Here is a 25,217-nt window from a genome sequence, read left to right on the forward strand (position 1 = left end):
GCTGAGCCGACGGGGCGGGAGCGCATCCTGGGAGCCTTGAGAGCGGGGGCCGCTCGCCAGCCAATCGTGGCCCCAGTAGTGTGGGGCGGGGCAGCAGGGAGAAGCCGCACCTAGCGCAGTATTGCCCGACCCCGCCTTCACCTGTGCGCACCTGGTCACAGGACTGCTCACAGCTCTAGGTGTCCCACCGCCTCTGGGAAGAGGAAATAGTTCCTGGGTGCTTTTCAGGATGGACGCGACTCCATGCAGGCAGCGGACTTGAAAGCACAAGAGCCAAGCGAGAGACCGTGGGGGCAAGGCTTCACTTCCCTCCCGCGGCTGTCTAGTAAGGGCCACAGCTAGGCGGGATTCTCAAGAGATCTTTCCATTCCAATATATTCACCGGCAGATTCAGGTTTCAGACCCACTAGTAAAGTGGTATGGGAACGAAGACGTAATGGCGAACCCCCAACCGGTTACTTCCTAAAGCTCCCTGACTTCTGTCTTCAGAGGGGCTGATGGAGCCTGAGGTTCAAGGTGTGTGTGGGGGTGTCAGCCCCTATAGCCAATAGCTATAGTTTTTAGCACAAACTAGGGGGGAGGGGATCAGAGTAACAAGCTGGGGACTACCCTAACCGTGGGTGAACCCTCAGAGTGACTTGGGTACAATCCAACCCATTCAGGACTCTCAGCCACCCTCCTACCACCACCCAGCTGTTGGTCCTCAGGGCAGGACCAAGATTGGAGTCTTGTCTCATTGGTACTCTTCAGAAGTCCATGGACTCCATGCTCACAGCCCTGGGCATGCTTTCCCATGTGCTCTGTGGCCCACCAGGGTTCCCCTCCCCCAAAATGGACAAATCGGGAATGAACGGAGGGGCCCCTGTAAGTATATTGAACCACAGCAGAAAATATATATGTTTTTAATGGCTTTGGCTTTATGGCACGAAGCAAGCACCCCCTTGAATAAAGGCACAGTCCTTTCTTCTAACCCAAGTCCTGGGCCTCTGAAAACAAAGTCCTGAGTTCCAAAGGGGGCGTGGGGAGGGGCGTCACTGCCAGGCAGCACTTCCAGGCAGTGGGCTTGAAAGCACAGTAGCCAGGCAAGAGGGTGTGCACGTCTCTACAAACAGAAGACACCTAGGACCACAGACCCCAATAGCCTGGACAGTTCCATCCAGGTGAGTCCTGTATGAGAGAAAGCTGGCACGGTCCCTGAGAGCAGTCCAGGCCCTCCCCAGAGAAAGCCATCCCCAGAGCTGTATTCAGTGGCCCAGATCCCTGGGCAGTGTGAAGTCTCTGAAGCTGTAGAAGGAGATGTCACCGTGGTCCACTAGAGCAAAGATCAGGGGAACATCCCCACTCTGGTAGGTCAAGCGCTTGAGGCTGCAGAGGTCTGGGACAGGGTCATCAAACCTATGGGAATAAAGATCAGGCGAGACCTAGTCATAGCCTACCCATGGCCTTCCAGGGCAGCAAGGCTGTAAGGCAAAAGTTAGGGATACAAGAATACTGGCCTCTGGGCTCTGCCTTCTGCAAACTCCATGGCTTTGATGAGTGCTTCAGGAGAGCCCAGAGTAGAGGGATAGGAGGTGTGGGTTCTTAACCACTCTTAGCCAGTAAATCCTTCCAAATCAATTCCTTTCCGCTGAGCAAGCCCAGGACTTAGGTGAAAGAGGAAAAAGACTTCCCCAAAAAGCCAGTAGCATGGAGCCAAGGATGGGGGATCTTGGGTTCCCATGGCACCAACCTTAGCCGTAAGGCCTTAGGTAGGGGCACTTAACCCTTCTGCACCTCAGATTCTTTTCAGGGTCTGGCAAACTGGTGGCAGGGTTCAAGGGATGGGCTGGCAGCAGCCAGAGGCACTGCTCAATCATCTCATACCCACTAATGCACATTCGCACGTAGGGTTTGCCAGGGCTGTTTTTTCGGAACGTCGCCACAGCGTCAGCCTGGTAAACATCGAAGCTGATCTGCAAGCCTCCAGACTTCTCCAGCAGCCTGCAAGCCAGGTAAGAAACTTTAAGATAGGGACTCTCCTCTCCCACCTCCCTCTCTATACTGAAACTTTCCCTATTAATAATTCTACAAAGCAGTGTCACAGGGGATATAGCCACCATCTTGTCATTCTTCCCTCCCCCACCCCCACACCCCCCCCACCCCGGTCACTGGGAGCTAAGTATATAGGCAGGTGTCCCAGGGGGTGATCCTCTGACCCTACTCCAGGAATCAAATCCCAGCTGCTGCTCCACCTGGCAGCCAGTGTCATGGAGACAGTGGGCAGGGCTGAGACTCACCGGTAACCTCCATCAGCAAGGTGTGTCGTCTGCAGTACAGAGATATGTTGCAGGACCGTGGCTACAAGATGTTGAGGAAGGGAGTCAGTCTTCTACACACTCCCGTGATACTGACAGATCTGCTACCCAGGTTAGGATCACCAGATCTACCAGAATGTGTTTGGTATAAGTTATGCTCCACACAGCGGCAGTACTTAGAACATATTTATCTGGTAACTCTACTCAACTCACCTACAATCTACCATGTTCCTATGATGCCTTACAGAGTTCTGCGTCTGTGGCTACACACAGCTCGGGCCACATACTTGGTTCCGTGTGTTTAGGACCGAGAGCGGACAGTGAGCTCTCCTCACTGTTACTTGGTTAGAACTGCCCACTGTGGTGTCAGCATGGCTCGGCTAACAGGCTGTGGAAGAGGGGAAGCCCGGACCTGGCTGCTGACAAAGCCATCCAGCAATCTTGGGTATGGTCTTAAGGAGGCAGGCACAACTTTCATCCCCCACGGGAATCACTGGGCAATGACTCATCAGGAAACTGTCCCCAGTGGCTGCCACCACCACCTATGGAACAGTCTATATAGGTCCCACCCCACTGCACAGCCTTCTCTCACACCTCAGGCCTTAGCCAGACCTCGGCTGAGCATCCACTTTCAGAAGTCTCTCTCTCTGCTCCCAACAGCCTATAGGGGTATAGCTCAGGGTGAGGGAATACCTGGACAATCGGCTTTATCAGGGTCGAGTAAGGGGGTAATGGACTGGCCCCATAGGTGTGGAGGCCGGGGCTGGCTCTTCTGCGTCTGTCGCCTCTGCAGCAGCTCCTTGTACTCCTGCCAGCTGGAGCAGCCCCGAACCTCAGGATCTGCGTTAACATCCTCCCGGAACTGCCGGACCAATGCTTGCTGTTCCCGGTCTCGACGGGAGAGCTTCTCCCTCCGCTGGTTCAGCTTTTGGCACCAGGACTCAGCATCTGTCCCTCGCCCAATGACATTGGCCGGTAGCAGCTCTAGGGCTGGAGCAGGCAGGAAGGTGTGGCGACTATCAGAGGCCATGTTGGGGAATGAGATCTGCTCAAAGTTCCAGCGTAGCTTAGGGGTTCCCTTGGCTCCGTTCTCTATTTTGTGACTCTCTCGGTCACACCCCACGTCTTCCCTGGCTAGATCAGAGCAAGGCTCTGAGGACCCCAGGAACTGCAAGGGGAGCTCTGAGTCCTGCCTGGCGCTTGAGTCCTGAGGCTTCTCATCTGAGTATTGGCTACTCTGGTCACAGGCAGGTGAGCTGGAGGCTGCCAGGCTGATGGGCGGCAGAGAGTTCTGTAGGACCTTGGGCTTCTTATTAACAGACCTTAGAGACACGGGAGAAAAAAGAGCACATTTGTCCCTTGTTACTGTCCCCAAGACACGTACGTTCCACTGGAACTGAGGTATACCCTCGGCTGTGTCCTCAGGCCCCTTCTTAAGCCCATGTGCTCCCAGGGGTGGCAGCAGCAGGTGGATTACCGACAGCTGGAACTCCTCTTCCTCTTGCCAGACCCATCCTCCAGGCACTGGGCATAACCATCCAAATTAAGCTGCCGCTCGTAAGGTGACACGACAGAGCTGTGGGTGAGAACAGGAGGCGGGCAACGGGTCCGTTCACTCAGGCTGCCGCCACCGCAGATGGGATTTGGGAGGGCTTGGCCAAGAGGATGAGGCAAAGGTCAGAGGCAGAGCCATAGCAGAAGGAAGGGTACCTGGGAACAGCCACAAGGGCCTAGTCACCCACCTTCGCTCAGGCCCCTGAGTGTCACAAACAGTCTTTCTGACCAGATGCTCCTGAAGAGCTGGCAATATGTGATTAATAAGGCTAGGATACAGCTCACAGGAGAGCTTTTGCCTAGGAGCTGCAAGGCCCTGGCTTCCATCCCAGGCACCCCAGAAAACAAGTTATTAGCCACTGGTAAGAAAAACTTGAAAAATACAAAGAAAGCAAAGATGAAAATAAACACCTTGAAGCAGGTGGTGGCGGCGCGCGCCTTTAATCCCAGCATTTGGGAGGCAGAGGCAGGTTTGAGACCAGCTTGGTCTACAGAGTTCCAGGACAGTTAGGACTACACTGAGAAACCCTGTCTCAAAAAACAAAACAAGGCTGGGCAGTGGTGGTGCACGCCTTTAATCCCAGCATTTGGGAAGCAGAGGCAGGAGGATTTCTGAGTTCGAGGCCAGCCTGGTCTACAAAGTGAGTTCCAGGACAGCCAGGGCTATACAGAGAAACCCTGTCTCAGAAAAAAAACAACAAAACAAAACAAAACAAAAAACCCAACAACAACAACAAAACAAAACAATAAAGGAGGAAGAGGAAGACAAGGAGGAAGATGAAGATGATGAGGAGGAAAACAAAAATAAAACCTCTTGGGTTTCCATGGGTAACACTTTCCTTCCTTCCTTCTTTTCTTCCTTTCTTTTCTGAGAGATCTCACTATGTAGCTCTGGCTGTCCTGGAACCGGGAAGGCCTTGAACTCACAGAAATCCCCCTGCCTCTGCCTCTCAAATGCTGAGATTAAAGGTGTGTGCACCCCACCCAATAACTTTTTACTTCTTGCACACACTTACTATGACTGTTTCTCTGTATTTTTTTTTCTTCCCCCTGAAAAAGCTGACACTGTACTAACACACTGCTTTAAAATCTTTTCTCCCTCACTCAGTCATAGAACATGGTCTCAGACCCTTATCCCTTAACGCTATTGCATTATTCCCTGCTATGAGGTAGGGGAGGGGTATGTGACAGAGACTGAACAGACGCAAGGGAGCCTTGGGTATTAGTCCTGTCTATCTTGTGCTTTTGAGACAGGGTCTCTAGTTGGCTTGCAGCTCATGATTAGTCTGGGCTGGCTGGCTGCTGAGCCCCAGGGATCTGCCTGACTCTGCCTCCCCAGTGCTGCGAAGAAAAAGGTGAACACATGGCCTCTGAGGGACCGAACTCAGGTCCTTTGTGCTTGCAGTGACAGGACTGAGTGAGTCCCCTCCCCACCACTGTGAATTTTTACGGCTCCCAATGCGGCAGGGTTCAGGTACAGTACAGCCACAAGTGTCTATTCACATTATATCTAAATCAATTAAAATTATGAAGTGAGACTTTCAGTCCTGTTGTTACAGGACCTCACCCACCAGACAGCATAGTGCATCTTTTTATTACAGCAAGTTCTATGTGGTGCCACTACGTTAAGGGAGAAATCGAGCTGGAGGGATGGCTCAGTGGTTAAGAGCACTGACTGCTCCACTAGAGGTCCTGAGTTCAATTCCCAGCAACCACGCTCACAGCCATCTGTAATGGAATCCCATGCCCTGTTCTGAAGACAGCTATAGTGTACTCACATTCATAACATAAATAAATATTTGAAAAAAAAAAAAAGGAGGATAAGCCAGTTTGTGTGGGTAGGTCTCCATGGCTGCTGCGCCTTGACGCTTTCCAAATACCAATTTTACTATTTTGTGGGTGTTCCTTACTATATAAAAGGTGGGTAAAGCCGGGCAGTGGTGGCACACGCCTTTAATCCCAACACTTGGGAGCCAGAGGCAGGCGGATTTCTGAGTTCGAGGCCAGCCTGATCTACAGAGTGAGTTCCAGGACAGCCAGGGTTATACAGAGAAACCCTGTCTCAAAAAAAAAAAAAAAAAAAGAAAAAAAAAAAAAGGTGGGTAAGACCACGATCGATTTGGCTCAGGTTACAAGACAAAATCTTCCACCCTTTGCTGCCCAGAGGTGGGCTTGGCTAGTTGCCAGCACTGGTACCCTTTCTGATAATTTTGCCAAGGCAAAATTTAATACTCAGGCTGGCAAGATGGCTCAGTGGTTAAGAACACTGACTGCTCTTCCGAAGGTCCTGAGTTCAAATCCCATCAGCCACATGGTGGTTCACAACCACCCATAATGAGATCTGATGCCCTCTTCTGGTGCATCTGAAGTGCACTTATTGATAATAATAAATAAATCTAAAAAAAAAAAAAGCTGGACACTGAGGTATTGAGGGGAGATCTAGCCCAGAACAAGAAATGTGAAACCACCTCAACTATAAACTCTTCACCCAGTCCCTCACTCACGCGTGTGCTTTCCAAACTGACCCGCACGGCTATATACCACAAGATGGCTATTGCGGTTCTTTGCCCCAATGCTCGAAGTGAGATGAAGATACTAGGTCATTAGCTGAGCTGGGCTCCCAGGCGAAAGTGCAATAATGGAATTCATCCCCCATGCCTCTCTATTGAACACCTCGGGCTCAGCCCCAGGGAGCTGCACTCAAGCCAAAGGCCCCAGGACCACAGTGAATGGGAATCAACGGAAGGGTCTTACCTTAGCTGGAACCGACGAACCACATAGCCCAGTCTCTTCAGGTGGCTGAAGACCTTAAGGGAAGAAAAAGGGAAATCTTAGATGTTCTTTTTGTTTGTATGTTTGCTTGAAAGGTGCTTGCTATGCGGCCCTCGTTATCCTGGAGATATGTACATCAGATTGGCCTCAAACTACTCAAAAGTAGTATTTCTCCCTCTCCCTTTAAGGACTCCCATTATAACACACGTCAGCATGCCTACAGAGATGTCCATAATAATAAGTTAGTAGTTTCTCTAAACACAAGTTTTTTTTTTTCTTTTAGATTTATTTATTTATTACATGTAAGTACACTGTAGCTGTCTTCAGACGCACCAGAAGAGGGCATCAGATTTCGTTACGGATGGTTGCGAGCCACCATGTGGTTGCTGGGATTTGAACTCGGGACCTTTGGAAGAGCAGTCAGCGTTCTTAACCACTGAGTCATCTCGCCAGCCCTAAACACAAGTTTTAGTGACAATTCCGGGATCTTGGCCTCGTTAAGAAACACAGAAATATTATGACATGTTTTTGTTTTAATCCCAGGTGTGGGGACACAGGGTGCTTCGGCCCATCCACAGCAGCCGTGATTTGCTTTCTGTTCGAACAGAGGTGTGGTTTTTGCTAGCTGCAGATCGATTTTTGCAATTGTGTACTATTTGGGATTCTGGGAACTCTTTAGAGGGTACGTCAATGCTAAGGCCCCAAAAGGTGGGGTTGGTGGTTGTTGATTGTTCGGGGGAGTCGACTGCAGTTTGTCGGTAATGCTCAAAGAAGAAACGAGAGAGAGAAATTACACTCAGAGTCTTTCTCCCCTCTCTTTTCTATCTAGTGATAAGAGATGAAACTGGGGGCACAAGGGTGGGAAAAAGAAGGACCCACAAAGTAGCAAAGACCAGCGACACAAAGCCATTTCCTCTACCACTCAAAACCTCCCTCCTATATGGCCCTAGGTTCCAAATCTTGGGACTGCTTGGACCACATTCCATTTTAAGTATTATCCTCAACCAGGCTGGTTCAAGGTTGTCACCCCAGCTACTAGAGAGTTTGAGCACAAACTCATGACCAGCCTGGGGTACAGAGTGAGTTCATGGCCAGCCTGTGCAATTTTGAAAGTCCCTATCTCAAAACATAAAACAGAGGGTAGGGGCTATACAGCTCAGTGCTGGAGTGTTTGCTAGCAGGCATGGGCTGCTGGCTTCACTTCCCAGAAGCACTAAAAATAAATAAGCAAATACCATCCTCAAAGGAGATTTCACTCTTTCAATTCTATCTCCTCTTCCGGGCACACGTGTCATTTAATGACTTGCCGACAATACAAATCCCCCAAACCTGACAGTCTCCATTTGTATATAAGCCCGTGTGATCACAGGCTGTCTCACCTACAGCCCTGGCTTGTGGCTCTGTGCTCGCAGCCTCAAAGGCACCTGTCAGGACTCACCGACTTAGCAAATGAGAGTCACCTTGGGAGGCAGATACCTGATACTGCAGGAAACTCAAGGTGTCCTCGGTCAGCAGCAGCTGGTAGGCCTCTTGGATAGACAGTGGGAGGTCTTGGTAGAAGAGCTGAATCGAACCCTGGAAGTGGACCAAGAGCTTAGCTGTGTACCCTTCCTGCAGTGCCCAAGCCAGTCACCTTCTTGGCTCTGACCCTTTTTCTACACACTCAAGCATCACTGCATGACCACGACAAACAATGAGAGGATTAGAACTCCTGCTGTCCAGTGGTATCCTCTTCTGTTCTCAAAGTCGGCACATTACTTCACTGAAAACATAATTCTGAATTCCTCCTGGTCCACCAAACCGTATCCTTCCCACTCCATTAGTCGGGACCCCTTTCCCCACGCCTCCAGGACCCCACTTACACACTCCAGCAGATACAAAGCCTCTTCGGGGTGAAGCCGCTGCCGTCCTTCCTCTGAGTAGCCCATGGTCTGCCAGAATTTCCCCTGTGCAGCAGCAGACCAAGTGTCACAAAGCAGCTAAGCGGACAGAGGAAGGGGGTCCCCCTGCCGCGGAGATGCCCGGGCCGCTCACCGCAGGAGACGTCAACTCCACAAAGCCCTCTTCTGGTCTCCACTCCGCGGCCACCAGGCTGCCCCTGGCGAGGAGTGGGGAAGGGGGGTCTCGGTCTGCACGGGCAGTCCCCGGCCTCCGCCCACCCGACCCGACCCGGCCCGATCCGGCCCGGCCCAGCCCCTCTCACAGGCGCTCCACGCGCTCCTCCGCCAGCAGCTGCCACAGCTCCTGGCGACACAGGCGCAGCCGCTCCGCCTGGGCCTCCGAGCCGTCCGGGAGGAAGTCCTTGGGGCCATGCGACCGCTGAGGTAGCTTCTGGGACCGCGAGCGCGCGGCGCGGAGCTCCGAGGCGCTGGGGAGAGCCGGGAACACGTGATCAGCACAGAGGCCACCCCGCTCGCTCCCGGGTCCCACGCACCCCACGCCATCCCCCGGGCCGGGTAGCACCTGAGCACACGCCCCGCGGGAACCTCCACGGACCCGGGTTCGGGTTCGGGCTCCATCGGGCCGCCGTCTGCGGCTGCGCGCGCACCGCGAAGCCCCGCCCACCCCGGCATTCCGCGCGGTCCTAGCGCCCTCGACCCGCTCGCTCCTCCCGATCATAAAGCCACCCTCCAGCCTCGCGCTTTCCTACCTGCCCCGTGTGTGTCCTAACACCTGTCTGCACACGTGTACCTCGGGCCGCGGGACCCAGCTCGATGTGCAGGTTTCCAGATGTGCAAAAAGTCATCTATTCCGTTTCCAGCGCTGCTGGGGGCTCCTCCCTTCTTTCGTAAAACTTTATACCTGGCGTCTGGATGCAGTATGGATAATCAAATATGTTACTCTCATCTCTGCAGCCCTGAATGTCTTTGTGTCCTACCACCAGCAGGAAAGAGATGTGTAGAGAGAGGAGAGCAGTGAGCCCCCAGACACCAGCTTTGCAAACTGGTGCCCATATGGGAATGTTAGGAGTAGACCAAAGACTTTCGGAGTTCCTTCACGGTGGGCCAAAAAAAAAAATCTCTTCTTAGGGGCTCTGAAGCAGGGTTCAAAGGCCAGGGGTGGAGGCGCTGTCCGGCTCACACTGGTGCTGAATCGCCACCCCAGCCTCCGAAAGCACCTCCTCGAGGCTGGGGTCCCCGCCGTGACATCCTGAGTCGCACCGACACTCACCACTAGGTGGCACCGTTGCTCCAGCCAGCAGCTATAGGTCTCTGAGTGTGGACGAAGGTCGCTGCGGGCAACCCGGGAAAGGATGGGGCAAAGAGGAAGTGATCTCCGCCCCTAGTGGGGGCTCCTCAGGTTCAACTGCCAAAACATCCTATTTTCTCTCCTATACATTCACACTTCACCTTTTGGTCTAGACCAGAACCCAGTTCTCTCGGGATCCCCGGAAAGGACACAGCAGCACGAAGCCTCATCCACCCCGCCTCTCACCCGCCACTTTGCACCCCTAAGCAGCTTCACCTGCGCGCATGCGCTGATCCAACCAGTGGCTCGGCTCTGGGCTGGCTGGCGGGGGCGGGGCCTAGTGAAGATGGGGCGGGAACCAGGGTGTTGATTGACAATCCAACTGTGCTGCCCGGACGGTCCCCAGCTCCCGATCCGGCGGGAGGGAGGGGGGAGGGGCGGGATTTCCTGCGGGAGGCGCCGAGCCGGCCTTGGAAAGGAGGAGAAAGGGGTTGCGGGGGACAGTGGGAACCAGAGTCCAGAGTGCCTGAGACTGAGCACAGCCAGCCGGACCCCCGGCGGGGCGGCCGGGAGAGGTGAGACTGCCGGGTCCCGGGCCAGGGGTCAGGACCCTTGAGAGCAGACGCAAACTAACTTTTCTTGTCTGATCGGCGGGCTCCTCCATCTCTCTGCTCCTTCCGCCTTCCTCGAGCCCCCCTTTTCGTTCTCCTCTATCTATTCCTCGGACTCTTGACTCTCCGGGTCCCTCTTGCCGCTTTGTTCCCGGGGTCGGCCTTATCTGGGCTTGGCTGCGGGGAGCTGCGCGGCGCTAGAGGGGCATTCCAAGGGGAGGGGGAGCCAGCCGACCCCAGGCACTGCCAGGAGCACTCTCTCCCGGTGCGGGTCGCGGGCTTTGAGGGGGAGTGCCCTCCGGCTTGGGCTTGGAACTTCTGAGGAATGAGTGGTTCCCCACCTGGGCCCCCAGGCCTGCACGAGTCTCTTGCCACAAGATTCTGGCAACAAAATCACCGCCACTGAGGAACTGACTTGAGGGTTTGTGCGGGAAGTCGGGTTGGGGTTTCAGGTTCAGGCTTGGGAGGTAGTTGGCCAGCCTGTCCAAGCTCTCTGTCCTGGATCTCTACCCAGCTGCTCTCTCCCACCACAGACGCAGTGAGAAAGGATTAGCAACAGGTGCTGTAGATCTATCCGATCCAACAGGTAGATCTCCCCCAGAAAGTGAGGGACATAAGCACCCAGCCCACCCTCTAGGGACCTGGTAGTGAGGAGTGTGCTGCAGACACCTTGGACAGGGAGTGACCCCTACCATCTGCCTGTGCCACTCTCCCAGGCCCTACCTCCTGGCCCCGCCTGTTGACTGTGGGTGTCAGAGCCTGGGGCTGTGGAGAATGGGCTGCTGGCCCTGCCTACACCAGTGTCTCCTGCTGCCAGGGCCCCTCCTGCCCAAGGTTGAGGTGCTGCCCAGTGCCGTGGGGCATAGGCAACCCAGCCTCTCCCTCCTTGAATGCTGTCCCTCTCCTCTTTGCATGATATATTTCTCTCAAGTACAGAAACTTCCTCCCCTCCCTTAGTGGCTTAGACTCACTCCATGGCTCCTTGGGCATCTAGGGTGATTTGGGGCTCCCTAGAGGTTCTCTCTTGCTCATCTTCTCTGTCCCGGTTCCTGGCTGTAACCCAGCTTTTCATTGGATGACGTGTATCTTTTCCAGACCCTCAGGACTTGTCCCTGGCTGCTGCCTCACGCCAGAGGGAATGCTGACTGCTCTCTGGGTGGGCACTGGTGCTTCTGCGCTAACCCAGGAAGATTGGCGGGCCCAGTCCCAGCCCATTCCAGGGCTGTCGGAAGCTGCAAGCTGATCTCAGGCCAGATTTCCACACAGCCTCCACCCCACCAGGGACCGGCTTTCCTGCCTGTGGTGGCAGCTCCCAGAGCACCTTGAGGGAACTATATCTCTGCCTGACAAGAAGCTCATTGCCTGAGACACCGGACTTGTTCCCCCAGGACCAGGAGTCCTCCAAAGCATTGAGGCATGGCGAACTGACACTTGACTGGGCCGGTCCCTTGCTTCTTCCTGGACTCTGAAGCCCAGAGCTTGACCCAGTGATCAGAATGGGTCGTGAACAGGACCTTATCCTTGCCGTCAAGAATGGAGACGTGACCTGCGTGCAGAAACTGGTGGCTAAAGTGAAGGCTGCAAAAACAAGTGAGTCCTTGGTGGGGTGGCCATCCAGCTGAGGTCCTTCTCTGAGTACTGAGGGCCACAGAGAGAGGCTGGGGGGGTGGCAGGGGGGCTCACTTTGATTTGCAGACTTGAGGAAGAAGGACTGTGCTGTTGTAGACAAGAAGTGCTTCTGTATCAGAGCCAAGGAGGAAAAAGGGTCCCTTCTTGCTCTGTGTCTCCGGGCAAGTCACTTAACAGCTCTGAGCCACGGAGCCCTTGCCTACAAAGGGACCGCATTGAAACACATTCAGCTCCTGCTTTTGATTGTTTATTGTATGCCAGGCTCCGTCCTAAGCTCTGGACCAGAGCAGGGAGCAAAGCCAACCAACGTGCTAGCCCTTGAGGCTGCCTGTCAGGAGATGGGTTTGTGGATGCGTTTGTTCTTCTAACCGTGGGTCCGGAAAGTGCGTGACCACCCCCAAAACCCATCCACAGACATGAAGCAGAGCTTCCCTGTAGTTATGTCTGCACTTCATGGGGATGTCTCTAAAACCTCTCTGGAAGCAGTGGTTGGGTTTCTGCTGGTGGTAGTGGTTGGTTTGGGGTTCTGTAAGGCTTAGAACCCCAGACCTCGAACTTGCTGGCGGCATAGTCCCTCTTCTAGGTACTCTCAACACCTCAACCATTACTAAAGCTCCTTCCTCCCCAGCTAATCTGCTTGTGTTCCTTGGGAGTGTGTAGCCAATGCTAATGTTCTAGAGGTTTCCACAGCCCTGAGGACTGTATCCCTGGCAGGATAGTCAGGGCTGGTTGTATGGATGGACACTTAGCTCCATCTCTTAGGACCGTCTGTGGTAACAGGACCTCTCACACACACCTCCGAGGAAACTTGACCTCTGGGTTTAAGGGCAAGCTCCCTGGGCTCTTCCAGATCTTGAAGTTTGTCTTCTCCAGGTCTTAATTCAGCGGGTGGTTCTTCCGGCTCCTCTGGAGATGAAGAAAGTGTTCCCTGAGAGAGGGTCACCTCCGGAGGGAGCACTGGGGTTTGAACCCCAAGACACACCTGGGTCTTACACACAGGACTCCCCAGGCTACTTGGAGACATCTTATCCCCACCTACACCTTAGTGTGCCGGTGCCAAAAGGAAAGACGTTAATAGCGTGCACCCACCTGCACAGCAGGGCGGAGACCCAAGCTTGAGGTGGAGCTGTGTGCCCCTAGGTCCTTGCGTCCCAGGGAAGTGAATGAGGGGGAGCCAGATAGAAGAAAGGTACTGAAGCGGGCGGGCGGTCGGTCTTGGGGAGAGGGCCTGAAGGTCTAAGTGCACTGTGAGCCACTCTCCTCCCCCTCACCTCTCTGTTGCTTTTGGCCACCTGCCCGGTGGGGCCTTGGTCACACTGCCGCTAGCCTCACAGTCCTGGCTGCCTCAGAGAGTGAGGCCCACTGGAGGGTGGAAGGAGGAGTTGGCGGATGGCGGGAACCTCACAGCTAGGTGTGTAGGGTCCAAAACAGGTCTTCTATGTCCCATGGCAGAGTCTCTAGGGGATCAAGTTTCTTCCCTCAGTGCAAGGTGGAGACTCACCTATACAGGTGGACACTGGGTGAGAGGCCTGAGCCTTCTTATGAAATCCCCTGCACTGTACCTCCTTTTGTCCTCTGAGAAGCCAGAGAGACTGGTGACAAAGACGAGGTCCCGGGTGACCTTTGTAAACCATGGAGTTTATGAAACACGGTAACCCCTTGCTTCCTGTCATATCCATTATGCAAATAAGGAAAGTGACACTCAGAGGTTCATGACTTGCCCAAGGTCACACAGCCCTCGGGTCAGATGAGAAATAAACCCTTGTGCTCTCCTCCGAGTTCCCATGGTAACCTCTGCTGACATCTGTTCATATCAGAATCATTGTGGGGGGTGGGGGTGGTTCTAAAAGCATAGTTCCCCAAATTAAAACTGGGAGAAAGAGTCTGGGGGCTCCGCGGATGATGTCAGAGAGGAATGAAGGGGCCCGAGTACCAAGGTAAACCATCACCAACAGAAGGGAGGCATCAGGGCACCCGCTTTTCCTCCTGCTGTGCTGACTGGAAGCCTCTAGCTGATTATTCTTTTTTTTTTTTTTTTTTTTGAGACAGGGTTTCTCTGTGTTCCCCTGGATGTCCTGGAACTCACTTTGTAGACCAGGCTGTCCTCGAACTCAGAAATCCGCCTGCCTCTGCCTCCCAAGGGCTGGGATTAAAGGCGTGCGCCACCACTGCCCGGCTTAGCTGATTCTTCTTAACATTGGCCTCCTGATATCCAGACTCCTCTTCAGGAGCCGGCGCCTGGGAGGGGTGCCATCACATGGGCCCTGCCCCTCCCCAGCCATCTCCTTTTTCTGAGGTCTCCTTCCTTGCCTGGAGGAAATGGATGGGCTGAGTTGAGCAGCTGAACTCACATCCTTTGCTTGGGTCTGAGACGGGGTGATTCTCCCAGCCCCAGAACCCAGATGGGGAAGGTTATGTATGCCACAGCGGAAGCGCCTGGAGCCACTGCCAGGAACCGGGACCCTCCACCCTCCCTCCCTCCCTCCCGCCAGGGTCCCCAGCCCAGTTTCTGGGCCTCTCCTCCACCACCTTTCCGGCTATTGTTCTGGAAAGAACAGAGCCACCTATCTGGCCCTGCCCCTGTTCCTGTGCTCCTCCTGTCACATTGTCAACCCCTCCCTAGAGAGGACACATCCAGCCACCCAGCTGCCCCATCCCAGACTCTCCCAAGTGGACAGCCCAGTGAAGGGAAGGCTTCCTGAAGGACAATGGCTCTCTTCTTTTGGGACCTTTGCTGTCTGCGCTGAGGCTTAGAGAGGCACCTTGGTGGCCAAGGTCACACAGCCCAGGAAAGGCAGAACAGCCTCTGAGCCATGCACTTCCTGTTTCTGCAGCTCCAGTCCTCCCTCTCCCCCCAGCCCCCCAAATGGTTCTGTGTTACAAGAGGGGATGACAGGGAGGCTGGGAGGTCTGTGCTTCCTTCCAGCAGCTCACACACATTCTCTGAGCTACCCCACCTTTTCTGTATTTACCCGTTAGGTATAGAGTCCGACAGCTCCACCCTGTGTGTATCAACCCTCTCCCCTGCCCACCATCCCTTGCTTCCCACCCTGATGGAATGAGGCCATGCCTTTCTCAGGCTGCTGGGGTATTTGGGGGCCCACTAGGGCCTGGGGGGCAGGCCTAGACCAGCATGTTTGGCACCCTGCCCAGCCTGGGCTGAGCGAGGCCCCCTCCTTCCCAGCAGGGTGGGTTCCAGCAGGAGGCAGGGGCGGCCTGTAACAAGGCTTCTCCTTTCCCAACACCTCAAGGACCAACATGGTCAGGCTGCTACTGGCCTCTCAGCCATATGTATCCTGTCCCAGGAAGGCAGTGCCCTCTGCTTCTCTAATGAGGCCTGGATAGCCGGGTCAGACCTCATGGATATCAAGTCGGCTGGTGGGTTTGTGGAAATCCCAGGAGAGTTTGGGTACGGTGCCCCAGTGTAGTGGCCAACGTGTAAAGAGTGCCCAGTGGTTATTGTCACTATCCCATGCTCACAAGGGACTGTCCTGGCAACTTCTAGGGGGCAGAGCCTATGATCAGCCTATTTTCAAGGAGGAGACAGAGTCCTGTAGATGACCTGTGCAAATTGGTAGGGCTGGGACACAGAACTGAGGCTAGTGTCAGTGTGACCTATGTGGCCTTGCCCACCAGGACCGACTCAGGGATGCTCAGAGTCCAGCTTTGTCCACCACCTCTCTGCCCTTGAATACTTAAGCCCCCACCCTTCTTTGCACGCCTGTTCCCCTTGGCCTAATTGGACAATAGGACTCTCTCCCATTCAGGCAGGAATGCCAGCCATGCACCCCGTGGGCCTGTCCTAATGAAGGCACGTCAGGCCGATACCCTTTCCCGCCCCCTTTGGCTCTATAAACAAGCAGGGCAGGGGCTTTGGGGAAGGCAGGCCGCTGCTGCAGTGGCTTCGAGTGCTCAGTGTCCTCGAGCCATAGGGACAGGACCTGGGAAGGGCCATGGGGCAGGTGCTTTTCTGTACCCCGAAAGGTCGGTTGGGTCCTTGGAGGTGGGTGGCGGGAGTGTGCCAGGTGAGGGTATGGGCAAGGCAGTTGGTGGTGGCATGTACCCTGATGTCCCCTACCCCTGATTCCCTAGAGCTCCTCGGCTCCACGAAGAGACTCAACATTAACTACCAGGATGCTGATGGGTATGTGCAGCTGGCGAAAGGGTAGAGTCCTGGGGAGGGGTAAACGGAAAGGCCCTGGGGCTCCACAACCTGCTCGCTCTCATATCAGGTCCTCCAAGTACGTTTGCCTAGAGCTCTGGGTCCTGCCTGTGTAGGGCCAGAGGGAGGGGGGTCCTGCACACCCACCTGCCTGTGGAGTTAGCCCTGAGCAAGAGAAGGGGCCCCCTTGGGTCAGATTCTTCCTGGGCCCCTTTTTTCCCTGGAGGGTAGGAGCCCTCAGGCTTCTGCTCCCACGGCCCCCTCCTCTGGGCAGGCTGGGTGGGGGATGCTAGACAAATGAGCCTCTCAGCCAAGACACTGAGTCCTTTCATGCTGTGGCCCGGCTGCTGTGCGCTCCCACGGCAGGCCTGGCAGGCATTTGGGGGGGGGGCAAGTAACTCATCACTGCCGGGCGGAGGACTACTCATTGATACCCCCTATTTTGTGTCCCCCATTGCCAGATTCTCTGCTCTCCACCACGCTGCCTTGGGGGGCAGCCTGGAACTCATAGCCTTGCTGCTGGAAGCTCAAGCCACTGTGGACATCAAGGACAGCAATGGTGAGAGCTTAGTGTATCGCATTAAGTGGGGGGGATGTAGGGCCTCTACTGAGGCCCTGGTGACCAGAAATTTCTCCTCCTAGTTAGAATATACTGCCAGGTGTTTGGGTTTCTTTTCTCAAATTGTGAATGGCTTCCTTCTAGGGAGTGTGTAATTCAGATTTCCCATATTTAGATAAGGATGCTCAAGAGAGCTTTTTGCACTGCCCTGGGGTTTGTTGCCAGATCATCTGGGGTGGACACAGTGAGAACTCTGATTTCAACCCAATCGGGTTGAAGCTAGCATTGCTGAATGGGGTTGTTCCCTTCCAGCTGGGGCGGCTCCATTCCCTATTTAGATCCCCATGACCCCTCTCAGCGCTTCCTCCTCCTGTCAGGCATGCGCCCCCTACACTATGCAGCCTGGCAGGGCCGCCTGGAGCCCGTGAGACTGCTGCTCCGGGCTTCTGCCGCTGTCAACGCTGCCTCGCTGGATGGGCAGATCCCTCTGCACCTGGCTGCGCAATACGGGCATTATGAGGTGGTAAGTGAGCCTGCCTGGGGGGGCTGGGGGGCCAGGGGCCAGGGTTTGACTGGCAGCCTCCCTCACTTTAGCTTTCCCTCCCAGTCAGAGATGCTTCTCCAGCACCAGTCTAACCCATGCCTAGTCAACAAGTTGAAGAAGACACCCCTAGACCTAGCCTGTGAATTTGGGCGGCTCAAGGTGAGGCCTACAGCCCCACAGGGTGCTGGGTGCTAGTGCTGGGTGCTAGTGTTGGGTGCTAGATTCTGTTTGGTCTTCGGAGGAGGCTCTAACTGGGTGTTGCACACTGTAGGTGGCCCAGCTGCTTTTGAACAGCCACTTATGTGTGGCACTGCTAGAGGGAGAGGCGAAGGACCCATGTGACCCCAACTACACCACACCCCTGCACTTGGCTGCCAAGAATGGCCACAGAGAAGTCATCAGGTACCCCAAGGGCCCTACCCACTTTCCCAGCCTCATCCTGTGGGACCATTAGATTCTAATCAGTGCCTCCTCGATGTTCTTTTTAAAAAATAGCACATATGCATGTGTCCTGTGGCGGTGTGTATGTGCAGTGAGTGATGTATGTGTTCTTTGGAGGGTATGTGCACATGAGTGATACCTGTGTTCTATGTGGAGGGGTATATGCATGTGAGTGACACATGTGTTCTGTGGGGGGGGGGTATATGCACATGAGTGATACCTGTGTTCTATGGGGGGGGGTATATGCACATGAGTGATACCTGTGTTCTGTGTGTGGGGGGGTATATGCATGTGAGTGACACATGTGTTCTGTGTGTGGGGTATGTGCACATGAGTGATACCTGTGTTCTATGGGGGGGGGTATATGCACATGAGTGATACCTGTGTTCTATGGGGGGGGGTATATGCACATGAGTGATACCTGTGTTCTATGTGGAGGGGTATATGCACATGAGTGATACCTGTGTTCTATGGGGGGGGGTATATGCACATGAGTGATACCTGTGTTCTATGTGGAGGGGTATATGCATGTGAGTGATACCTGTGTTCTGTGGGGGGGGGTATATGCACATGAGTGATACCTGTGTTCTATGTGGAGGGGTATATGCATGTGAGTGATACCTGTGTTCTGTGGGGGGGGGTATATGCACATGAGTGATACCTGTGTTCTGTGGGGGGGGGGTATATGCATGTGAGTGACACATGTGTTCTGTGTGTGGGGTATGTGCACATGAGTGATACCTGTGTTCTATGGGGGGGGGTATATGCATGTGAGTGATACCTGTGTTCTATGTGGAGGGGTATATGCATGTGAGTGATACCTGTGTTCTGTGTGTGGGGGGGTATATGCACATGAGTGATGCATGTGAGTGATACCTGTGTTCTGTGGGGGGGGGTATATGCACATGAGTGATACCTGTGTTCTATGAGGGGGGTATATGCATGTGAGTGATACACGTGTTCTGTGGGGGGGGGTAATATGCATGTGAGTGATACCTGTGTTCTGTGGGGGGGGGTATATGCATGTGAGTGACGCATGTGTTCTGGGGGGGGTATATGCATGTGAATGACACTGTGTGGGGTATGTGAACATGAGTGATACAGGTGTTCTGGGGGGGTATGTACATGTGAGTGACATGTGTTCTATGGGGGTATGTACACATGAGTGATACCTGTGTTCTATGTGGGGGGGTATATGCATGTGAGTGATACCTGTGTTTTATGTGAGGGGGTATATGCATGTGAGTGATACATGTGTTGTGTGTGGGGTATGTACATTTGAGTGATACAGGTGTTGTGTGTGGGGGGGTATGTGAACATGAGTGATACATGTGTTGTGTGTGGGGTATGTGCACGAGTGATACGTCTACATGTGTTGGGACAGATACACGCGCCTGAGTGCGGTTACCTGCAGACACAGTCGAGTTGGAGTTGCCATGGCTGTGAGCTGCTGGGGCTTGAACTAGGGCTCTCTGAGAGCAGCACTGTCTTCACCACTGAGTTATCTCTCCGGTCCACTGCTGCCGTTTCATTTTTGCTTTCTGTGTCCCAGTCCCCACACCCCTCACTATCTGCTTCTTCCCCTACCCATACGCCTCACAACTACTGCCCTCCACAGGCAGCTCTTGAAAGCTGGTATTGAGATCAACCGCCAGACCAAGACAGGCACCGCACTCCACGAGGCTGCACTGTACGGCAAGACTGAGGTGGTGCGGCTGCTCCTGGAGGTAGGTGTGGGCACATGCTGAGGGAGGGCCACATGGAAGGCCACCGTGCTTTTGATGGATCTCAGTGCAGACCTGTCTGGTTTAGATGCCAAGTCCACTTCTTACTAGCTCATTCTTGACCTGATGTCTGCCTGGGTAGTTGGGAGGAGTAGCTGGGAGGACTGGAGGAGAAATGGCAAGCAAAAGGCGTGGGATACACTCTCGTGCTGCCGTGTGCCCCAGGGAGGTGTGGACGTGAATATCCGGAACACATATAACCAGACGGCGCTGGACATAGTCAATCAATTCACCACCTCCCAGGCCAGCCGGGAAATCAAGCAGCTACTTCGAGGTGAGTGGGAAGAATACGGAGCCAGGGGCTGGCGGAGGAGCCTTTACAGAAGGTCCCAGAGCATGACGGGAAAGTCAGCTGAGGCGTTCAAGTCCCATGACTGACATCTGCTCATCTCCTTCTCCCAGAGGCTTCAGGGATCTTGAAGGTTCGAGCGCTTAAGGATTTCTGGAACCTTCATGACCCCACCGCTCTCAATGTCCGAGCAGGAGACGTCATCACGGTGAGGGGCCCACACAGGCATTCCTTTAGAAGACAAGCAATTGCTGTGACAAGTATGATAGTATGGGCACAGTACTTACTGTGTTAGTAAGCTGAGTTAAATCTGTATATTCTCTTTCAAATGATCATTTCCAACTCCTAGGATTCATAGGTTCTATTAGCATTTTTTTTTAAGGGATGACAAAGTTGAGGCTTAGAGAAATTAAACAGAGCCTCCTGGTCACATACCTAGCGAACAGTAGAGCATCGTTCGTATGCCCTGTGGTACAAGGACACTGGGCTGGCATTGGTGGCCAAACTTGGGTAGATGTATGCTCTGTGAGGAGAAGAGATGGACCAGTCCTGCTGGACTGTTACTACAGAGACAGCTACAGCCACTTGCTCAATACAAAGAGTGACTGTCCTTTCCTTCCGTGCCATCACAACAGGTGCTCGAACAGCACCCCGATGGCCGCTGGAAGGGCCACATCCATGAGAGCCAAAGGGGCACAGACCGTGTTGGCTACTTCCCCCCGGGCATTGTCGAGGTGGTCAGCAAGCGGGTCGGCCTCCCTGTGGCCCGCCTCCCCTCTGCACCCACCCCTCTGCGACCAAGCTTCTCCCGGATATCACAACCCGCGGCCGATGATCCCCTGCCATCTGTCCCCTACGGCCAGCTCCCTCGGGTGGGCCTCAGCCCAGACAGTCCAGGTACGTCCTCCCAGAAGGCACCGTGGGTCACCGGGCACTGGGAAGTTGCCAGTCAGCTGTTAGCAGCACCAACTCTGACCTCTGTGCTTCTGCCCTCTGCAGCAGGTGACAGGAATAGCGTGGGCAGCGAGGGTAGCGTGGGCAGCATCCGCAGTGCTGGCAGCGGGCAGAGCTCTGAAGGCACCAACGGCCATGGCACTGGCCTCCTGATTGAAAACGCTCAGGTAGGAGGGAGGGTACCTGGGTCTGCTCGGGGCCTGCCTCCTGCCAGTTTCCCATGCACTGAATAGGCTTTCCCATGCACATTCCATCTCCAGCCACTGCCCTCTGCCAATGAGGACCTGGGACTGCCAGGCCTGCATGCCCCGTCCCCAGCAGGTGAGAAGGGTAAACAGGGTGGCATTAGCTTGGGCAGTACAGGTGGGGATGGTGGCGGTGAGAACTTGCCCCTGCCCATTTCTCTTCCAACTACTTCTGATGTCATTTGTTCCCCCTCCCTGAAGACAACCTGAGTCACCGCCCTCTGGCCAGTTATCGCTCTGGAGAGATCTTCACCCAGGATGTGAGACCAGAACAGCTACTGGAAGGGAAGGTGAGGTTTCCACGGGAAATAAACGTCAGCTCTTGGCACAAAGTGGAGGGCTTCCGTAGCCCCTTAGACCTGGCTCTCGGGGAGGGAGGGGACAGGCCAATGGGCTAGTCCCTTTCTTAGCTGACTTTCTCATCCCATCTTGCTCCCTGTCTTAGGATGCACAGGCCATTCATAACTGGCTAAGTGAGTTCCAGCTAGAGGGCTACACTGCCCACTTCCTGCAGGCTGGCTACGATGTGCCGACCATCAGCCGGATGACACCTGAGGTAGGACTGCGGCAGGTGAAGGGAGGAGGGCCCTGCAGGTAGACGGCGGCCCTGATGCCCCCATGCCGTGTGTAACAGGATCTGACGGCCATTGGGGTGACCAAGCCTGGACACAGGAAGAAGATTGCCTCGGAGATTGCCCAGCTTAGCATTGCTGAGTGGCTGCCCAGTTATATCCCGGTGAGCAGGTGTCCAGGCCGGTGCCTCTGACTCTCACCCAGGGCTGTGGCTTTCGGAGGGGGGCGGGGCAGAGGATGCTTCCTTTCTGGCATGGGACGACCCTGGTTTAATGGTGGCACTCTTCCAGGTGGACTTGCTGGAGTGGCTGTGTGCACTGGGGCTGCCGCAGTACCACAAGCAGCTGGTGAGCAGCGGCTACGACTCTATGGCGCTGGTGGCCGACCTCACCTGGGAGGAGCTGCAGGAGATAGGCGTGAACAAGCTGGGTGAGCACCGCTTAGAGGCCCCTGGCTGCCCCTGACGCCACCTATCTCTAGCAAAGGGAAAAGGGAGTCTGCCTGGGGCAGCCGGGACCACCCATCCTAGACCCCTGCTAGCCCCCATCTGACTCTGCCTACCCTTCCAGGGCACCAGAAGAAGCTAATGCTAGGTGTGAGACGGCTGGCAGAACTTCGGCGGGGCCTGCTGCATGGCGAAGCCCTGGGTGAAGGCGGACGCCGGATGACCAGGGGTCCAGAGCTGATGGCCATCGAAGGCCTGGAGAATGGGGAAGGCCCAACTACGGCTGGCCCTCGCCTCCTCACCTTTCAGGGCAGTGAGCTGAGCCCAGAGCTACAGGCAGCCATGGCAGGGGGTGGCCCAGAACCACTACCCCTTCCTCCGGCCCGTTCTCCTAGCCAGGAGAGCATTGGCGCCCGCTCACGGGGCTCTGGTCACTCACAGGAGCAGCCTGTTCCCCAGCCCAGTGTTGGTGACCCCGGCGTCCCACAGGAGAGGAACCTTCCGGAGGGTACAGAGCGCCCCTCTAAGCTTTGTTCTCCGCTCCCTGGCCAAGGACCTGCCCCGTATGTCTTTATGTGTCCACAGAACTTACCCTCGAGCCCAGCCCCAGGGCCACCTCCTGGTGTTCCCCGGGCCTTCTCCTACTTGGCTGGCTCTCCGGCCGCTCCTCCAGACCCACCTCGGCCGAAGCGCCGGTCTCACAGCCTGAGCCGCCCTGGCCCTGCCGAGGGGGAAGCTGAAGGGGAGGCTGAAGGGCCAGTGGGCAGTGCCCTGGGCAGTTATGCCACGCTTACTCGGAGACCAGGACGCAGCACCCTTGCCCGGACTAGTCCTAGCCTGACCCCAACTCGAGGGACCCCCCGAAGCCAGTCCTTTGCCCTCCGTGCCCGCCGTAAAGGGCCCCCACCCCCACCCCCCAAGCGCCTCAGTTCTGTCTCTGGCTCCACCGAGCCACCTTCACTAGACGGAACCTCGGGGCCCAAAGAAGGGGCCACCGGTCCCCGGAGGAGAACACTGAGTGAACCAACCGGCCCGTCCGAGTCCCCTGGTCCTTCCGCACCAACTGGCCCTGTGTCAGACACAGAAGAAGAGGAACCTGGCCCCGAGGGAACACCCCCATCTCGGGGCAGCTCAGGGGAAGGCCTGCCATTCGCAGAGGAGGGGAACCTGACTATCAAGCAGCGGCCAAAGCCAGCCGGTCCCCCTCCCCGTGAGACACCTGTGCCCCCTGGCCTTGACTTCAACCTCACAGAGTCAGATACTGTCAAACGCAGGCCCAAGTGCAAGGAGAGAGAGCCACTACAGACTGCGCTGCTGGCCTTTGGGGTAGTGGGCAGTGATACCCCGGGCCCCTCTACCCCCCTGTCCACCCAGGCCCCGTGTGAACCTCCCTCAGCTTCCTCTAACCCTCCACAACGGTCTGAGCCCAGCATCCCTCCATCTCAAGGAACTTCAGCCTCTTCTCCCAGCTCTGTAACTCAGTCCCCTGGGCACCCAGGGCCCAGTGCTGGACCTGCTCTGGCAAACTCCACAGGCAGTAAGCCCAATGTGGAGACAGAGCCTCCGGCTCCCCCTGCCGCCCTCCTCAAAGTGCCTGGAGCAGGTAAGAAGTGAGGCCTGCAGAGGGAAGGGGCTGTGTGCAGGGTCGCGGCCAGCAAAGTCACATGGTAACCTTTTGTCCCGAAGGAACAGCTCCCAAGCCTGTGTCTGTGGCCTGCACTCAGCTGGCATTTTCTGGCCCAAAGCTGGCTCCCCGGCTCGGCCCCCGTCCAGTACCCCCTCCAAGGCCCGAGAATACCGGGCCTGTGTGTCCAGGTCGGGCCCAACAGAGACTGGAGCAGACCAGCTCATCCTTGGAAGCCGCACTGAGGGCAGCTGAGAAGAGCATTGGCACTGAGGAACGAGACGGGTGAGCAGGGTGGGTGGGGTGGGGGGCTGTGCCCGGGAGCACTGGAAGGAGTCACTGCATGCAGCATCTTGGGCTACGGAGGCCTCAGTGGGTCCTAGGTTTTAGAGTGGCCTACAGAGATCACTGGTGACTGTCACAAGCACACTGATTTGGGTAACTCCTTGTCCCCGAGCTTCTGAGCTCATCAATGGGAGGCTGAAAGCAGTAAACCCTGAGGGACACAGTGTTTGGCTGCAGACCCACTGGCCCATCTCATCAAGGTTTTCCCTTGCTGTAGCCCCACAGGGACGTCTACCAAGCACATTCTGGATGATATTAGCACCATGTTCGATGCCCTGGCGGACCAGCTGGATGCTATGCTGGACTGAGCAAACCTTGGCCTGTGACTCTCCCACCTGCCAGTGTTCACCGCCCGTGGCCCAGCTTGGAAGAAGCCGGTGCCATGCAGGGAACAGGCAGAGGCTTGGTTGGGCTGGAGAACCCTTCCGTATCGGAGGCCTCCAATGGGCTTCAAGCAGTGGCTGGCAGTCACATACAGGCCGAGAGGACTTGTCAGAACCTGACTGAGGGGCCTCAGCTGTGTGGGAGCGGAGCTCTCCCGTGAACAGCTGACTGCACAGCTATGGCCCCTGAACAGGGACCCTCGTAGAACATTCTCCTCTAGGAGGAGGTGGTGATAGGGATTTGGGGATGCACCTCCTTGCCTTGTCTAAAGTCCCTGTGGTCTGGGAATTTGTCTGGCCACCACTGAGCCACCCTAGGGCTCTGTGAGGCTGTGTGCTTGGCCAGTCCCCTCCGTGCAAGTGTACATAGGAGCTGTAAATACACAGCAGGGGCATGCCTTCCTGCCGGTGGCCTTCTCGTCTGGCTCCTACCTGGCCATCCCACACTGGGAGGCAGCACTGGCTGGGATCGGGGCAGTGAGGTAACAGATCCCCAGGGTCCAGACTCTTACAACTGTACATAATGTTTTTCAAGCAGAGAGAAATGCATATATTTTAAATGGAATTTATTCTATCTATTAACTGCCTGAGAGGATGCAGTAGGGGAAGGCCTTCGGGCCACAGAAGAACCGTCTACATACTTCCTGCTGGAGGACCCAATTGGTCTAACCTGGGCTCTGTAACTATTAACCTCTTTCCCCGACTAACATCAATGAAAGAGTCATTCCACATGACTGGGCTGTGTTTGCATCTGTGCAGCAAACCTCCAGGTCCGGGGGTATCCCTTCACCCCGACCTGGGGGCCACTCATCAGTGTAGA

At 55.4% G+C, this 25,217-nt stretch overlaps 2 protein-coding genes and 1 long non-coding RNA gene across 6 annotated transcripts; 2 read left to right on the plus strand and 1 right to left on the minus strand.

Moving 5' to 3' along the window:
* The first annotated feature begins 106 nt into the window (after nucleotides 1-106).
* Nucleotides 107-2,071, plus strand: LOC147001367 (uncharacterized). The gene is made up of 3 exons (XR_015044930.1): nucleotides 107-516; nucleotides 663-864; nucleotides 1,888-2,071. It is a non-coding gene; the product is annotated as an uncharacterized LOC147001367 (long non-coding RNA).
* On the minus strand, nucleotides 887-10,040 carry Tsen54 (tRNA splicing endonuclease subunit 54). Of its 4 annotated transcripts, XM_085829424.1 has the most exons (12): nucleotides 9,792-10,040; nucleotides 9,271-9,494; nucleotides 8,824-8,988; nucleotides 8,655-8,718; nucleotides 8,483-8,566; nucleotides 8,097-8,195; nucleotides 6,603-6,655; nucleotides 3,772-3,870; nucleotides 2,988-3,616; nucleotides 2,277-2,337; nucleotides 1,864-1,980; nucleotides 887-1,395 (listed from the first exon to the last, which is right to left on the minus strand). In XM_085829424.1, exons 5-12 carry the CDS (start codon nucleotides 8,546-8,548, stop codon nucleotides 1,245-1,247), a joined length of 1,275 nt encoding a protein of 424 aa, XP_085685550.1. In that variant the 5' UTR covers nucleotides 8,549-8,566; nucleotides 8,655-8,718; nucleotides 8,824-8,988; nucleotides 9,271-9,494; nucleotides 9,792-10,040; the 3' UTR covers nucleotides 887-1,244. The 4 variants fall into 4 exon arrangements, 3 of the variants coding, with proteins under 3 accessions (XP_085685550.1, XP_021032607.1, XP_029340074.1); XM_021176948.2 differs by lacking the exons at nucleotides 9,271-9,494; nucleotides 9,792-10,040 and adding an exon at nucleotides 9,084-9,175; XM_029484214.2 differs by lacking the exons at nucleotides 3,772-3,870; nucleotides 9,271-9,494; nucleotides 9,792-10,040 and adding an exon at nucleotides 9,084-9,175.
* A 216-nt stretch (nucleotides 10,041-10,256) lies between these two features.
* Nucleotides 10,257-25,131, plus strand: Caskin2 (CASK interacting protein 2). Its single transcript, XM_021176946.2, has 20 exons — nucleotides 10,257-10,384; nucleotides 11,516-12,010; nucleotides 16,142-16,193; nucleotides 16,673-16,770; nucleotides 17,148-17,293; nucleotides 17,378-17,473; nucleotides 17,586-17,716; nucleotides 19,374-19,482; nucleotides 19,705-19,813; nucleotides 19,942-20,036; nucleotides 20,464-20,725; nucleotides 20,828-20,949; nucleotides 21,043-21,103; nucleotides 21,229-21,317; nucleotides 21,473-21,583; nucleotides 21,662-21,763; nucleotides 21,891-22,029; nucleotides 22,170-23,648; nucleotides 23,732-23,954; nucleotides 24,232-25,131. The coding sequence occupies exons 2-20, from the start codon at nucleotides 11,917-11,919 to the stop codon at nucleotides 24,320-24,322; spliced, it is 3,609 nt and encodes a 1,202-aa protein (XP_021032605.1). The 5' UTR covers nucleotides 10,257-10,384; nucleotides 11,516-11,916; the 3' UTR covers nucleotides 24,323-25,131.
* The last annotated feature ends 86 nt before the right edge of the window (nucleotides 25,132-25,217 follow it).

The sequence above is a fragment of the Mus caroli genome, unplaced genomic scaffold (genome assembly GCF_978045245.1).
Source record: "Mus caroli unplaced genomic scaffold, Mus_caroli_1 scaffold_13, whole genome shotgun sequence".
Taxonomy (NCBI): domain Eukaryota; kingdom Metazoa; phylum Chordata; class Mammalia; order Rodentia; family Muridae; genus Mus; species Mus caroli.

What these genes read in the sequence shown, in the direction of transcription:
- Tsen54 (XM_021176948.2), bottom strand. Translation starts at nt 9,139, where the DNA reads ATGGAGCCCGAACCCGAACCCGGGTCCGTGGAGGTTCCCGCGGGGCGT. An exon ending in CCCGCGGGGCGTGTGCTCAG is followed by an intron (nt 8,989 to 9,083) that starts GTGCTACCCGGC and finishes GGCTCTCCCCAG; the next exon opens with CGCCTCGGAGCTCCGCGCCG. An exon ending in GTGCGAATGTGCATTAGTGG is followed by an intron (nt 1,396 to 1,863) that starts GTATGAGATGAT and finishes TTATTCCCATAG; the next exon opens with GTTTGATGACCCTGTCCCAG.
- Caskin2 (XM_021176946.2), top strand. Translation starts at nt 11,917, where the DNA reads ATGGGTCGTGAACAGGACCTTATCCTTGCCGTCAAGAATGGAGACGTG. An exon ending in GGCCACAGAGAAGTCATCAG is followed by an intron (nt 17,717 to 19,373) that starts GTACCCCAAGGG and finishes TGCCCTCCACAG; the next exon opens with GCAGCTCTTGAAAGCTGGTA. An exon ending in GATAGGCGTGAACAAGCTGG is followed by an intron (nt 22,030 to 22,169) that starts GTGAGCACCGCT and finishes CTACCCTTCCAG; the next exon opens with GGCACCAGAAGAAGCTAATG.